Here is a 15,334-nt window from a genome sequence, read left to right as displayed (position 1 = left end):
TACAGATCGGTCGGTAGTTGTTGGCACAGATCATCTTATAAGTTTCTAATATATAAGCCGAGAGAGAGAGAGAGAGAGAGAGAGAGAGAGAGAGAGAGAGAGCGAGTGCGAGCCCCTGCGATGGCTCTCTAGGGTCCCTTTAAGGAGCACCTGCATGCCCTTCCAATTCAGAACTCCTGAGCAGGGTTGCCTGGCTGCAGCTGGAGGCCAGGGATCATTGCTTTGTTGGTGAGGCGTGAATGTGAAAAGCCTCTCTGCAGGCAGGGGGAGAGGAGTTCCCAGGACCCCAGGCAGGTGGGTGCTGGAGGTCTGGAATCACTGAGGGTGGAGTGTTGGGGATCCAGGGCCCTACGTTCCCATACCTAGGTATAGAAGAGTTAGCTATTTGGGGGAGACAGAACCAGATTCCTGGGCCCCCGGAAAGTAATACAAGCTGGAAACAGGCTGCTGCGTCCCTGGAATTCGGGCTGCCTGGGTCAAGGAGAAAATGTAAAGCATAAGGGCAGGTGTTGGACAGACAGAGTCCACTGGGATGTCTGATCTGTGTCCTGATGCCTCAGTCTTGCCTCTCCAGGATGTCTCAGGAGGATGACATGTGGAAGAAAGAGTGAGTGGGGAGAACAGGGTGGGCAGGGATGGGGAAATGGGAGTGCAGGAGGAACTCTATGTTTGATTATGCCCACACTCATTCAACTCTGGCTTCATAACCATGTTGGCCGGTTCAGCACCATCAGCCTAGTAGTAAGGGGCCAGGGGGCCTGGACTCCTGGGTCCTGACAAGGAGGGCCTCTGACTCCTGGATTAAGCCAATGCTGGGAAAAAGATTTCAGAACTCTTCTGTGACCTCACAAGTGCTCCGAATCCTAAGTTGGAGCGGGAGAAGAATGGAAATAAGCTCTTGGGTAGTTGGGGGCGGGGGTGGGGAAGGTGGGGGAGGGGGTGAGGGGAGGAAGTGGTGGGGGGCGGGGAGGTATTGCCCCACTTGCTGTCACCATGAGCCTGCACCTCTCTCAGGGTGCTGGGGGATGAGCTGGCTGCCATGAGGCTGAAGAAGCTGGAACAGCAGGTACTATGCCCAGGAGTCCTGCCCGTCCCTCTTCCATCTTCCATAGCTTCCAGGAGCACCACCCCCAGGACTTGCTCTGGGGCTCCTGGCCTTCTTTGGCTCCCTCCGAGCCTCAAGTCTGCAACTGGGAAATGAGAAAATAGGAAGTTGAAATTCTAAAGAAGCAAATCTTGGTGATGAGAGTCCCAAATTTCTAAGGAACGAAAGTCCTGGGGGAGGAGGGGACTTGGGGTTAGGACTCCTGGATCCGAGGAAGGAGGGGCTGAGGGACTGAGAGCCTGGATTCCTGGACTCTTCCTCCCATGCATGCGTCCCCTTTCCCCAGGCCCTCTTTCACCCCTGTCTTCCTGTCCGGCTCCTGGCCTCCAACCCCCACCCCTTTCCACTCCTGCAGCGGCGGCTTCTTGAGAAGAAGCAGCGGCGGAAGCGCCAAGAGCCCCTCATGGTTCTGGCCAATTCCGACGCTTCCCTGCGGTCCCAGCGACCATGGAGGAGGGAGGAGCGCCGCGCCGGTGACAGCGGTGAGAAAAAGTTCCCAGTGTACTGCAGGAGCCTACGCCTAGAGGGAGGGGTCTGTGGGAATTGGGGATGTGGCCGAGCAGAGTCCAGAAGAGCCCAGTGCCGGACTCTTGCGAGCCCGGGAGCCGGGCCTGTGTGAGCTCGGTGGCACAGTAGCACGAGCGGGGGGGCGGGGCTTGGTCCATCTGGAGGGTGGGCCCGGAGAGAATCTCTTGATTGGGCTTCTTGGAGCTCGGGGGCTGGGCCCGAGGAGCTGGGGGTGATGGGGGCTGGCCCTGGAAAACGCTAAGGACTCGATTCAGGAGAGACTGAAGGCAGGAATTAACTAAGCGGGGTCGGGGAGCGGGGCCTGGATAATTTAGAGACTGAGCGCCCCCTGTGGGATTGTGCGCCCGCGTAGTCTGCAACAATTTAGCCGCAGGGCTGTGCTGTGCTCGCTCAAACCTTAGGATGGAGTTTGCGTTCTGAATGGATCTCAGGGCTTTGGGTGGTCAAACAGGGACGGTGCCTGGGAGTCTGTGAGGAAGCAGATCTTCGCAGAGGACCGGAATTTGTGCATCGTGTTAATGGACCCGCTGCACCTTCTCCCAGGCTTTGGGAACCCTTTCCAACAGAATGTGCCAGAGGCACATCTGCGCTCTGGTGTCCACGGTGCCCTGGGTATGGTGATCTGCGGTGGAGATGGCAGCTGCGAGCGTGGCCCGCTGGCTTTGCCGACAGAAGCAGGTAATCTCGAGTCCTTGGACCTCCTATATCCTAGAACTACACTCCGACCAGAATTCAGGACTCTGGAACCTCCATCCTTCTCTCGAAAGGACCCAGGAGCCCAGCCCAGCCAGGGCTCTGTCATCTCTCACCACAAGGAGTCCAGGTCCTGGAACTCCTTCTTCTCCAACACTCAGGAACCTGAACCTCCAGGCCCTCTCCCCTTGCCCTGCCCAGCCATCCTGGTCTCTAATCCTTCTCCTTCTCCTGGCTACCAGTCAGTTCCGATCCCGACCTGGAGGAAATGTCAGTGGAGAATATTCCAGCTTCTCCACCTCCTAACCAGGAGCCTCCAGGGCCTCGTCGCAGGTGTTGGTCAGCCTGCCAACAATCTGGTAATTTCGGGGACACTGGGTGAAATCCTCTTCCCTTTTTTGTAGCAGCGTTATTGAGATATATTTCACATACCATACAATTCATTCATGTAAAGTTTACAATTCCATGGTTTTTACTATATTTACAGAGATGAGCAACTATCGCCACATTCAATTGTACAACGTTGTCATTATCGCAAAAGAAACCCTGTACCTTTTTGCAGTGACATCGCCTCCCCCCTCCAACACACACACACCTCATTTCTGCAGCCCTAGGCAACCACTAATCTACTATCTCTTTAGATCTGCCTATTCTGGACATTTCATTTAAATAGAATAATATAGTACACTATCTTTGGCTTCTTTTGCTTAGCATGTTTTTAATGTTCACGTAGGTTGTAGCATTATGGGTATTTCATCACTTTTTATTCCTTAATGATATTGTACAATTCCTTCTATTCTCGTGACATGACCAATGATTCAAGAACAGGATTCCTTTTGGAAAAAAATGTTTTGCCAGAGGCCCGCTCCAGCTGGTCCAGGGCTCCCTGAAGGGGTAGCGGCGGATGGGAACAATGAAGAGACATTCATGCAGTTTCTTTCTTGGTCCAGCCTGACTTCGTCTTATCCTCTATATTTCTCCTATCTCCTATCTTGCCAGGTTTTGGGCTTTTATTTATAGACTTATGACATCAAAAGGTGGAATTTTTACAAATAATTCTCAGTGATAAAGACGCTTTGAAAAGGGTGCAGAAACAGGTATTTCTTCAGAACTATTCTAATTACAATGAGGTAACTTACACATCACAGGATAACAGGATCTTCTCAGTGAAAAGCAGATAACATACACATTTGTTTGAACCGGTAGTAAATCTTACAACTAAGAAGATAGGATGTTTTCAGTGAAAAGCAGATAGCAAACACATTCTATAACAATGACGCTAAGATTCAGTCATAAACAGGGCTAGGAGGCATTCTATTTGGCTCACAAGAGGAAGAATACATTCATGATGGTTAGTAAGTAAACTTTTTCTCAACCTTGTTCTTTGATGCTGAAGGTGGAAGCCCCATAGACGCCCTAGAAGAGCCGGCCTTTGCATATGAGTTTAAGTTGTGACTACTCTTACCACTCCTCACAATGGGCATCAAATTAGCATATGTATGTGCAGTAACTTATGCCTGGCTCTTGTTTGTTTCTGTTTCCTAAATTAGGCTTTCTATCTCCCGGCCAGGGTAAACATTATCTTTTAATCTCCTTCATATTCATGTCTTAAGTTTGTGAAGCTCAATAGGAGAGCCTTTCCACAAACATCTGCAGTGCTTTGTTTAACTTCCTCTTCATAGAGGTGGGAATATGCTTCCTCCCATGAGGTATCTGGGGAATATCGGTCTGATTTGGAACATTGTGAGGCCTAATCAATAGCAACAGGCGTAATTTTACATGAGCAATCAGTTAACTGAAAGAGATGCCAGCTTCCATCACCTGTGGCAGGAGCCATGCTACGTCTACCATTTCATTAATGTGACCGAGTCATCCAACAAGGCCGGTGCTGCTCCCAGCAATGTTTTTAAAAAATTTTTTTTTTAAATTTGAATGTTTTTAAATTTATTTTTGAGAGACAGAGAGAGACAGTGTGAGCAGGGGAGGGTCAGAGAGAGAGGGAGACACAGAATCTGAAGCAGGCTCCAGGCTCTGAGCTAGCTGTCAGCACAGAGCCTGATGCAGGGCTCGAACCCATGAACTGTGAGATCATGACCTGAGGTGAAGTCAGATGCTTATCCAACTGAGCCACCTAGGCACCTCTAACCCCTCTCTATCCTTAGATCCAGGGCAGTTAGAGGCTTCTCAGCCATTGTAGACATCTGTGCACATGTGGGAGGAAGAGGATCTGGAAAGTGAGTGTGATGAGTAATACGAAGAGGCCAGAAACCCAGAATAGCTGGCCTTTTCCAGGTGACCTTGCTAAACTCCTGGGACCCAGGTGTTCTGAGCCAGTCTTCTGGCTTCTTCCACCCCTTAGGGGCCAGTGCACAGGAAGAGAGCAAATCCCAGGATGTTGGAAATGAATATGAGGCACCCACACTAGGACCAGACCCTGGAATGGATGGTGACTGGGGAAGTGGAGACTTGGACTCTGAAAAGGTGGGAGATGGCACAGCCACTCAGAAGATAGCAGGAGCGCTAACCTTGGACTCTAGAGTGGGGGGCTGTAAAACTCTGCAGCCAAGCAGAGGCCCTTTTTACTGGTGGTTGGGAACCCATTATGATTGGGCTAGTAGTTTCTGTACCATTTACGAAAATCAATCTAGAGGATTTAAATTTATATAAGCACATACATTGAAATCCAGCCCACCAAAAAGTAGCGAGCTTTGGAGAGAGAGGGTGAAACAATGATAGGGAAGGGCAAATTGGCACTCGCTCTACTATTGATGGAAGTAAGTTAAATAGTTTCAGTTGGGTAGATCTGGGCCATATTATATGCTATCTAGACAGTGCTTTCAACGGGATTCTCCTAGCGGTTGGTGAAGCGGGCGTGGCTTCAGAGGGACGTTATTAGTGGTAATCAATGAACAGATGATGAGGTTAGCTGGGTGGGCCCCTCGGAGGTCCTGGCCAATCAGCAGGTGGCCAAGAGGTTTGACCAATAGTCAGGAGACATGGTTGAGAGAGGGCGTAACCCTGAGCTGGCACGGCCAATCAGTAGTTGTCAAGTCTGGGGTGGAGGCGGGTCTTAGCTTTGTCCTCTGAATTTGAATTTGGCGTGTGGGCTATGACGACAACTCGGAACAGAATGAAGAGGAATCGGAGTCTGCAGTGAACTCCCCAGGAGCGGCCGAAGAGGAGGTGTCAGGGACCCCGGAAGGCGAGAGCGGCGCAGGCAGCAGTGGTGTAGAGTGCTCGTCCAGCTCTCCTTCCCGCGCCCCAGGCCCTCGACTGGGAGAAGACATGGAAGCGTATGTGCTGCGGCCGGCGCTGTACGGCCGCACAATGCGGTGCCTCATCACCCGCGACAGGCGCGGCATAGACAAGGGCATGTTCCCTTTCTTCTATCTCTATTTGGAGCTGGCCGACGGCCGGAAGGTGCGGTCTGACAGCTTCTTGATAAATCTCCCCCTCCCAGGGGCAAGTCCCGCCCCTTTCTGAGCGAGGTCAAGACTTAAACTATTCTAGGTCTTGCTCCTCATTGAGCTAAGACTTGTGAAATCCAACGCCAAGCCCTGCCCTTCACGGAACTAGGCTCCATTCTCAGTGGCCCTAACCAAGCTCATAGCTAAGCCTGTCCACTCTTGAGCTGAGCCCGCCAGTCTCCAAGTCAGGGTCAAAACTCCATCCCTTACATACTTTCTCGAGGTATTGGCCCCATTGTGTTTGTCCAAGTCTGGCGCCTCAATGAACTTTCTTATCTATGAGCAGCCCCCCACCCATTCCTGGGATAACCCCGCCCCTCCAGAACCAAGCCCCTCCCCTAGAGCCAGGCCGAGTCCCTCTCAAGCTGGCCAGTTCCCCCTCAGTGTGGTGGTCTCTCTTAAAGGCACTCTCCCAGAAAGAGGCTTTTTCCCTTCTCAGTAGTACCCGACTTGCTTTTCCCCGACAAAATGCCTACCAACGTCCTGCAGTGTTCCAAGTGAGGCTCTACCCTATTCTCCAGAGCTGTCCAGTCTTGCCACAGTTAGTCTCCCCTCTGCCTCCGCTCAGCCCTGACCCAGGACCCAATAGCGGAAGGGATATTAAGATGTGAAGTGCCCCTTCCGGACCTGGCTGATGACTTCCTTCAGTGAGAACCACATTTCCCCACAAGGCCTGAGATGCTTATTGCTTCATTACCCTCTCCTCTGTCCTGGGGACATGGTGTTTCCTTGTCTTGAACCCCTGACCCTAGCCAGATCCCAGAAATCGATTCTGATGGGCTGTTCTTCCTATCCACAGCACTTCCTCCTGGCTGGGCGCAAGAGAAAAAGGAGCAAAACCTCTAATTACCTCATTTCCCTGGACCCCACAGACTTGTCTCGGGATGGGGACAACTTTGTGGGCAAAGTCAGGTGGGCAGAGCCCTGATATGTGTGAAAAACTGGCTCGGGGAGAGGGGGATGGCACAGTGACGGGGGACAAGTAAACTACATTTCCCAGAAGGCCACAGAGCACAAGTTCCAACTGTTGTAGGATCTTTTGTCTTACAGACTGATGGGTTCTGTATTTCTTCAGGTGGCAGCCCCAGCGTGGTGGGAATAGGAGAACGAAGGGCTTTGGAGCAGAGGTTGACATTTAAGACATTTGACTTCTGGGGGCACCTGGGTGGATCTGTCTGTTAAACGCATGACTCTTGATTTCAGCTCAGGTCCTGATCCCGTGGTTGGTGAGATTGAGCGCTAAGTCAGGCTCTGCGCTGACAGTGCAGAGCCTGTTTGGGATTCTCTCTCTCTCTCAAAATACATAAATAAACTAAGAACGGAAAACAAAAAGACATTTGACTTCTAGAGAGGCAAGGAGGGTGGGACTCCTCAGTTCCTCTGGGAGAGGGCTGTAATGTATGTATGTAATGTAATGTATGCGTTCTTGCATCTTTGGGGGAAGAAGTTTCCTAAAAGGCCAAGGCAGGAGGCTAAAAGTCATGGCTTATCAAAGAAGCAAAGGGGGTGGGATGTGGATAGTGGCACACAAAACTTAAGTCTCAGGTAGAGGGTTAATGGGAAGACTTGATGACATGGGAAAGCACTCCAGGTACAGCAAAACAGTAATTATTATTTTTACTCTGACCACCTCCCTCCTGGAGCAGATCTAATGTCCTGGGCACCAAGTTCACCATCTTTGACAATGGGGTGAATCCGGAAAGGAATTTTCTCCTGGAGACCGCTCGGGTCAGAGAGGAGCTGGGGGTTGTGTGCTATGTGAGTTTCCAGGAGACACCAAAGAATGAAGCAGGATGGGAGGGAGGGAGAAAGAGCCAGGCCAACTGGAGAATAATCCCCACAGGAGAACAACGTTTCGGGATTCCGAGGGCCCCGGAAAATGACCGTGATCATTCCAGGACTCGATGCCCATAACCAGAGAATCAGCGTGCAGCCACAAAACGTGAGTTGCCTGAGGTTGAGAATCTCTGGGTCAGTGTGAGAAGAAAGTCTGGGGGACCGGCCATAGGTCCTAAGGGAGAAAGGGGCCCGTGGCTTGCAGGAGGTCATATGTGAAGCCAGAAGGACTGTGTTAGAGTTCTGTTTCCCAAGGAAGCGAGACTAGGGACTCAAAAATCTGCATCCGTAGGAAAAAGGCTCATTGGTGGTAGGTTAACCACGCCCCCTACGTTATCTTCTAGGAACATGACTCCCTACTGAGTCGCCTCCAACGGGGATCTAGCCAGGGACTGGTCCTGTTGCAAAACAAACTCCCGTCGTGGAGGTACGAGAGCGCTACCCACGGACTCACTTTTCACCGTCGGGTCACTCGGCCCTCGGTCAAGAACTTCCAGATCGTGTACCGGGACTACCGTGAGCTCAGAAGACTCTGTTTACCTGGGCAGGGCTGTAAGCGGGGGCGGGGCGGTTGGAGGGTGGCATGAGCGGACAAGAACTACTTCTCCCATCAACACTTGAACGTTTTTCTAGACAGGGCCGGTTTCACGCTGTTGCAAAGCCTATTGGGAAATGCAGTTTTATGAACGGCCCCCCGGGGGTTTTTGGGCTTAGCGGGCGCGCGCGCAGCCTTTGGGGTAGTTCTGGAAGCCCAGAGGACCGCGGAAAGGAGTTGAGGGGTGCGGCTGGGCTTAGATCCTGACTTCGTCCTCAGCTCACTACCTCGTGCTCCAGTTTGGCCGCGTGGCCCCAGACGTGTTCACCATGGACTTCTGCTTCCCGCTTTCCCCCCTCCAAGCCTTTGCCATCTGCTTGTCCCGCTTCGATGGGAAGGTGTCATGTTGAGTGATCCAATGAAATACCATATAGCATGTGAATAATCCAATGAAATATCATACCCTCATCAGCCTCTGTGCCTGCTCATTGGGAAAACGGCCCCGGCATCCCTTCTTTTGCATCACCTTACTATTAACTAACACCTCGTACGCTGCCTGGGTGCCCAGTCATGTGATTCAGGGAGTGGGCTTTTCAGCACCTGCTTTCCCGGGACTCACATTCGTGGGAGATGGGTCTTAAACAAAAAATACAAATACTCTTCTGCTATGAAGGAGAAAAGCTCCATAGGAAGGAAAAGCAGAGGCACAGGTCAGCTGGGTCAGATGAAGGTATTTTTAAAATAAAGTGGTTTTTCATAACACATCTGAAGAATCATGAACTAGTGCTAGAGGGGGTCAGGCTGGAACGTCAGGCGGTAGGCACAGCTTATACGAAGGCCTTAAACTTGATTGATTTGGACGTGTGAAAACGGTAGTGAGGGAGGGGCCTGGGGAACCAGTGGGAGGGGGGCAGGGCCAGAGGCTGGACAAGGGACAGGATGTTTGGGCCATTCTTTTAACTGCTGGACAGATCTTATGAGATCAGAAAAGACTTCTGAGTTGGAGATGTAAACTTGAATCAAGACACACATGGGTGAGCGTAATTACAATACTAGCTAACACATAACACTTGTTATTTGGCAAGCATTGCTTTTGCCAGGTTTTAAAAAATGTTTATTATTTATTTCTTTAATGTTTGTTTTTGAGAGAGTGTGTATGAGCGGGGGAGGAGCAGAGAGAGGGAGAAAAAAGGATCCAAAGCAGACTCTGCACTGAAAGCAGACAGCCCCATATGGGGCTGGAACTCACGAAATGTGGGATCATGACCCGAGCCGAAGTCAGATGCTTAAGAGACTGAGCCACTCAGGCGCCCCAGGTGCCCCAATTTTTAGGCTTTTTTTTTTTTTTTTTAGTTTGTCAAAACAAATATTGTTTTGAGAGGAGCACAAGCAGAGGAGGGGCAGAGTGGGAGGGGGAGAGAGAATCCCAAGCAGGCTTCACACTGTCCGAGCAGAGCCCGATGAGGGGCTTGAACCCAGGAACTGTAAGATCACAACCTGAGCCAAAATCAAGAGTCATATGCTTAACTGATGAGCCACCCAGGCGCCCCCATTTTGAGAGAGAGAGTGAGTGCACAAGCATGTGAGAGCGAGCACGAACTGGGGAAGGGCAGGAGGCGAGAGAGAATCCTAAGCAGGCTCCATTGCCAGCATGCAGCCCAACATGGGGCTTGATTTTATGAACCTCGAGATCATGACCTGACCCGAGTTGTTTGCTTACTCTACTGAGCCAGCTAGGTGCCCGTAGCAAGGATTGTTTTAAATATGGACTCCTTGGGGTGTCTGGGTGACTCTTGATCTCCAGGTTGAGTTCAAGCCCCACATTGGGTGTCGGAATTACTTAAAATCAACCAATAAGAACTCCTTTGGGGCCTTACAATCCTATAACGTATGTGCTATTGTTAGTCATGTTTTATAGGTAAGAAAACAATCTTCTGAACAGGGCTTATAGATGTGAAGTCGGACAGCTGAGAGCCCCCAAGAAATTCACTATTTAAATAACCAGGAGGAGGATGGGTGTATTCCAGGGAGGTACGGAAGACTAGAAACGAACCCTTTTGTTTAGTGTTTGTTTATTTTTGAGAGACAGAGAGACAGGAGCTTGAATGGGAGAGGGGCAGAGAGAGAGGAACGCACAGAATCCAAAGCAGGCTCCAGGCTCAGACATTCAGCACAGGGCTGACACAGGGCTCGAACTCCTAGATGGTGAGATCATGACCTGAGCCGAAATCAGATGCTTAACTCACTGAGCCACCTGGGTGACCCTGAACACCCCCCCCCCCCGCTTTTTTTTTGAGATCAGGGAGAGTCCAGCTCCTAGCCCACTTTGGGAGATAACTCTCCCAAGTTTGTTTATTCTGAGAGAGAGAGAGAACTAGTCGGGGAGAGGCAGAGAGAGGGGACAGAGGATTCGAAGCAGGCTCCATGCCAACAGCAGAGAGCCCGATGCTGGGCTTGAACTCACAAACCATGAGATCATGACCTGAGCCAAAGTCAGACCTTAACCGACTGAGCCGCCCAGGCGCCCCGTCCCAAGTTTAATAAAATTTAGGCAGCTGCCAAAGAAAAATGAAGAAGACCCACCAGCCTCTTAGTTCAACAGAAACCTTAGGACAAGAAGCAAATTTGAGAGATGACAGGAAAATATAGTTTATTCTCTATTGAGTGCTCCCCTTTATCCCGAGCATAGCGGATATGGTCAGTTCAGACACACAGTGAAAGGGACATTGCTTGCTACAAATCAGAAAGTTTTGTTATATAAAGAATAATATATAAAAATAAATAAATAATATAAATATGAAACTACGTGATCTTAGCCACGCCTCCCACTGAGGTCCAGGCCAGGAGACGGGGACGGAGGATCGAAGGGAGATGCCCTAACAGGGCTCAGGGGTGTGGACTGGATGGAGGACGATGGTAAGATCTGGGTAGGAGGGGGTGTGGTGGCCAGAGGAGGCGTAGGGTCTTTGAAGCGTGCCCAGGCCCTGGCCCGAGCCGCAGGGGTGAGACACGGGCCCAGCTGCTCCTGGGCCTGGGCAATGCGACGGGCGAACCGACTTCGATCTCGGGCGAGCTGCTCCCAGGGTCCCCGGCGGGCGGCCTGGGCTGGCCCTGCCCAGACAGCGAGGAGATGGACAGAGACCTTCTCAGAGAAATGTACCTAGAGATGGACCAGCACAGACACAAGACACACGTGTCCAGAGGTGGGGGTGGGGGGAGGGCGGGTAGAGAGAGAACCAAATAAAAATCAGTTACACAGAAAGGCGTGTGTGGTCTGATTGGTCGCCTGCTAGCCACCCCCCCCTCCGGATGCTGCAGGTGGAGGAGGCTGGTTCGCTGCTATTGACAATGAACCACAGCTGCTTCCTCCCCTCACAGGGGCCCAGCCTCTTGCAAAGGATTGCATTACAGCCAACTCAGCCCTCCCAGCGGGGTGCACATGCAATCCTCTGCAACACCCAAGGGACCCAGAAGTTGGGGCATTCAGCCCCTCCACCCCCAGCCCTGGAGCCCCAGGAAGATATAGGAGTTCCAGCTCCTCCCTAAGACTGCAGAAACTGAGCCCACCCACCTTTCTGGCCTTTCCGGGACTCTCAGGGTCAGGACGCCGGGTGGGGGTTTCTGTGGACTTGAGTCGCCTCTGCAGTCGGACGGGTAGCCGAGGAGGAGCCCAGGCAGGTGGTGGCCTCTCTCCAGGTAAATAGATGGCCACTCGGAGCGGGCGGGGCTCAGCTTCTCCCCGGCTCTTAGCAACTTCCCTTCCCTCTGTGTCCTCTCCAGACCGATAGATCCCGCTCCCGAGGAGGGCGCTCTGAGCCTGAAGGGAGGGACTTGGCGCTGAGTCAGTGGTTTCTGAATCATCTTCCTCCTCATTCTCATCTTCCTCTTCTGTGTCCTCTCCTGGCCGATACACCCAGGCCCTCAGGAAGGTACCTGTTGCGGGGACAGAAAAGGAAGACTCAGCTTCTCCCTCCTCCTCAGCTGCTCCCAAATCACTGTCCTCATCTTCCTCCGTGTCCTCTCCTGGCCGATACACCCAGGCCCTGATGAAAGCACTTGTGGGTGGGACTGAAGACAGACTCTCAGCTTCTCCCGAGTCACTGAATTCTTCCTCCTCCTCTTCCTCCTCCTCCTCCGTGTCCTCTCCTGGCCGATACACCCAGGCCCTGATGAAAGCACTTGTGGGTGGGATGGAAGAGGGACTCCCAGCTTCTCCTTCCTCCTCAGCTGCTCCCGAGTCATTGAATTCATCTTCCTCCTCCTCAGACTCTTCTCCTGAACCACACTCCCAGGCCCTCGGGTGAACGCCTGAAGATGAGGGGGAAACGGCGCTCTTTGTGGCTTTGTTATTTTCTGTCTTTTTTTCCTCTGTCGCTTGATCTCCTTCCTCCCCAGCCCAATACCCCCAAGCTTTGGGCTTGGATCCTGGAGATAAAGGGAAAGTGGGTGTTCTGGCAGCTTCTTTGTTTATAGCTTCTCCTTCCTCTGCCTCCTCTCCCGGACAACACTCCCAGAGTGATGGAGGAAAAGAGAAAAACGTGACCATTTCGTCCTCAGCAGCTGCTCCTCCCTCAGACTTCTCCTCCCCAGGGGGGCCCTGCAGCGTTCTCACTAGAAGGCTGGGGGACCGGGGAGCAGGCCGGCCACGCACAAATTCACTTCCTTGCTCTTGAGGGACGCAGGTGGTTGTTTGTTCCCCCCCATCCTCTTCATCATCACCATCTGAAAGTCCCCAGGCTTCAAGATCATGGCTGGCTTTTAGATCGTGGCTGGCCCCCCAGAATCCTTCTCCATCCTTCTCAGCTGCTCCACCATCTCCTGTCTCTGCTGGGAAGTGCCTGCCCTCCGGGGCACGGTGAGTGGCCAGAAAAGTCTTAGCTTTTCCCTCCGGCCCAGCTTCTCCTTGATCGGCTCTGGCTACTGGGTCCAACAGCCAGGGTTCTGGAGGTCCTGGGCCCCTCAGGTGGCTCCAGGCCTTGCTGAGAAGGCCCATCAGCGGGGAGAGGAGGAAAAAGGGGTGGGACCCCCTCCAGGGGGCAGACTGATGGGGCGCTTGGCCTGGTGCCATCTGTCTGTGCTGGGACAAAAGGAAATAAAGTTCAGAAGCCATTTAGGGAAGAGCATCAAGGGATGACTGTGAGTCATAGCAACGGAAACAGCAACACAAATAGCAACGCTGGAGTCCCTCCCTCACATTCCTTTCTGATCCCGGCCACTCCCTTCTCCAGGGAGGTACACGGTTCCCTCCGCCCCCACCTCCGTTCTCTCCATACCCAGGAGTCTGAGTCCCCAGTTCTCATTTTTTCTTAGACCCAAAACTCCAAGCTCCCAGCCTCTTCTCTCAGACTAAAAAGGCTCAGTTTCCAGAACTGAGAATACAGGGTCTCTAATTGCTTCCGTTGGGGACAAGGTCCTAGTCCTTGGTTCTCTTATACACCGTGAGGATTGACAAACCAGGCCCTCATCACCTTCCTCCTTCTGAGACTCAGAAGTTCCGAGACCCCCCACCCCCGCCTCCGGCCGTCTGCATGGTTTCATCCCTGGGGATCCAGGAGTCTGGCTTCCAGACGTGCCCTCCCTCCAGGCTCAAGGCTCCAGGCTCCCAATCCTTTCTCCTTCCTAAATCCAAGCCCTGGAGTCCGTCCTGATCGCACCTGTTCCCAGACGCAGGCGTTCAGGCCACCAGGCCACCCTTCCTGGGAACTCACGATTCCCGGTCTCGAACCCTCCCGTCTAGGTACCCAGAAATCCAAACTCCTTCCTCATTACTGACCCGGAGTCTGATCCCCAGCCCTAAACCCCTCAGGGCCCAGGCGTTAGGACCCCTCACTCACCGACTCGAGGCTGCGCGTCACCCTAGGGGCAGGAGGGCCGGCTCGGGCTGCCACAAGCGATCGCGGATCCGGATGGCTCGGGAAGCCAGCGCGTTCATCTCGCCCTCCAGTGTCGGGCTCGGGGTCTCAGGTTATCACCTGCTACTGCAAACGCTGTCGCCGCAGAGGGGGTCTACCGTCCGGCACGTACACGTGTTTGATCCACAGCTAAGCTACGAACTGACGCAGCTAGCCAGGCTTTTATACCCCAACGCGGCCGGACGTGTGACGTCACGGAGAGGCGGGGTTTCGAAACCTGAAAGGCAAGCTGGAATTCTCGCGGACATTCCGGGTTCCGTGACGACACGGGGACGTCTCCCAGCGTGACCACGCCCCGAAAGAAGCGAGCTGTCAATCAAACGCGAGGACGGCTTAAGCCGCCGGGCCGCCCTCCCAACTCCCGTTTTTGTTTTTAAATAGTTTATTTATTTTTGAGAGAGCCAGAGCTTGAGTGGGGAAAGGGCAGAATGAGAAGACAGGGAGACACAGCATCTGAAACAGGCTCCAGGCTCCTGAGCTGTAAGCACAGAGCCTGAGTGCGGGGCTCGAACCCACGAACTGTGAGATCACGACCTGAGCCGAAGTTGGACGCTTAACCAACGGAGCCACCCTGGCGCTCCCCCAGCCCCCGCTCCTGTTTTTAACCAGCAGGCCCCAGTCTAGAATCTTCCACCTTCACAACCGGTCTGTTTCCTTCTTGGTGTGGGAGAGCATCGGTTCCATTTCACAAATGAGAAACTGAGGTTGGGAATGAAGTCACTTGCCTGAAGGGGTCACAGCAGAGCCTAGATTGTAAATGAGAACAAGAACATAGGCACCCTGAAGGCAGGCATTTTATGTTGCTCACTGCTTTTTTTCCCCTCAGTGCCTGGCACAGAGTAGGTGCTCAACAAATATTTGGTGAGTGTATTTTTTTTAAGTTTAAAAAAAATTTTATTTCGAGAGAGAAAAAGCGCACCTGCGCACGCTGGAGTCGGACCAGGGGGAGGGGCAGAGAAAGAGGAGAAAGAACTCCAATATCAAGGAGGCCAAGCAGGGCTCGAACCCATGAACATGAGATCAAGACATGGGCTGAAATCGAGAGGCTGAGGCTTAGCGACTGAGCCACCCAAGTGCCCCTTGTGAGTGGATTCTAACCCCCGAACTCAGACTCCTTCCTGATCTCAAGCACAGGCTCCACATCTGGATATCACCCTCTTCAAACTCATACAAAAGCTCATGCACAAACTGAATTTCTGGCTGGGTAGCATCAACTGAGCCTCATGGGAATGGGGTGTGCGGCCACAAGTTCCAGGCC

The 15,334-nt window shown here is 52.5% G+C and overlaps 2 protein-coding genes across 5 annotated transcripts; one reads left to right on the top strand and one right to left on the bottom strand.

The window, feature by feature from the left end:
- The first annotated feature begins 202 nt into the window (after window positions 1-202).
- TULP2 (TUB like protein 2) lies at window positions 203-8,635 on the top strand. Of its 3 annotated transcripts, none has more exons than XM_029924520.1 (13): window positions 203-294; window positions 575-607; window positions 1,015-1,066; window positions 1,461-1,587; window positions 2,177-2,311; window positions 2,569-2,685; window positions 4,686-4,807; window positions 5,456-5,746; window positions 6,593-6,705; window positions 7,440-7,551; window positions 7,637-7,735; window positions 7,974-8,181; window positions 8,444-8,635. In XM_029924520.1, the coding sequence occupies exons 2-13, from the start codon at window positions 576-578 to the stop codon at window positions 8,572-8,574; spliced, it is 1,539 nt and encodes a 512-aa protein (XP_029780380.1). In that variant the 5' UTR covers window positions 203-294; window position 575; the 3' UTR covers window positions 8,575-8,635. The 3 variants fall into 3 exon arrangements, with proteins under 3 accessions (XP_029780380.1, XP_029780382.1, XP_029780381.1); XM_029924521.1 differs by having other exon boundaries at window positions 212-294; window positions 7,974-8,145; XM_029924522.1 differs by lacking the exon at window positions 2,569-2,685 and having other exon boundaries at window positions 204-294.
- Window positions 8,636-10,788: 2,153 nt separating this feature from the next.
- PPP1R15A (protein phosphatase 1 regulatory subunit 15A) lies at window positions 10,789-14,220 on the bottom strand. Of its 2 annotated transcripts, none has more exons than XM_029925805.1 (3): window positions 13,999-14,220; window positions 11,736-13,241; window positions 10,789-11,324 (listed from the first exon to the last, which is right to left on the bottom strand). In XM_029925805.1, the coding sequence occupies exons 2-3, from the start codon at window positions 13,230-13,232 to the stop codon at window positions 10,977-10,979; spliced, it is 1,845 nt and encodes a 614-aa protein (XP_029781665.1). In that variant the 5' UTR covers window positions 13,233-13,241; window positions 13,999-14,220; the 3' UTR covers window positions 10,789-10,976. The 2 variants fall into 2 exon arrangements, with proteins under 2 accessions (XP_029781665.1, XP_029781666.1); XM_029925806.1 differs by having other exon boundaries at window positions 11,736-13,236.
- Between the last annotated feature and the right edge of the window lie 1,114 nt (window positions 14,221-15,334).

The sequence above is a fragment of the Suricata suricatta genome, chromosome 16 (assembly GCF_006229205.1).
Source record: "Suricata suricatta isolate VVHF042 chromosome 16, meerkat_22Aug2017_6uvM2_HiC, whole genome shotgun sequence".
Classification (NCBI taxonomy): Eukaryota; Metazoa; Chordata; class Mammalia; order Carnivora; family Herpestidae; genus Suricata; species Suricata suricatta.
The sequence above is the reverse complement of the archived record's forward strand: the minus strand, read 5'-3'. Positions and strand labels throughout refer to the sequence as shown.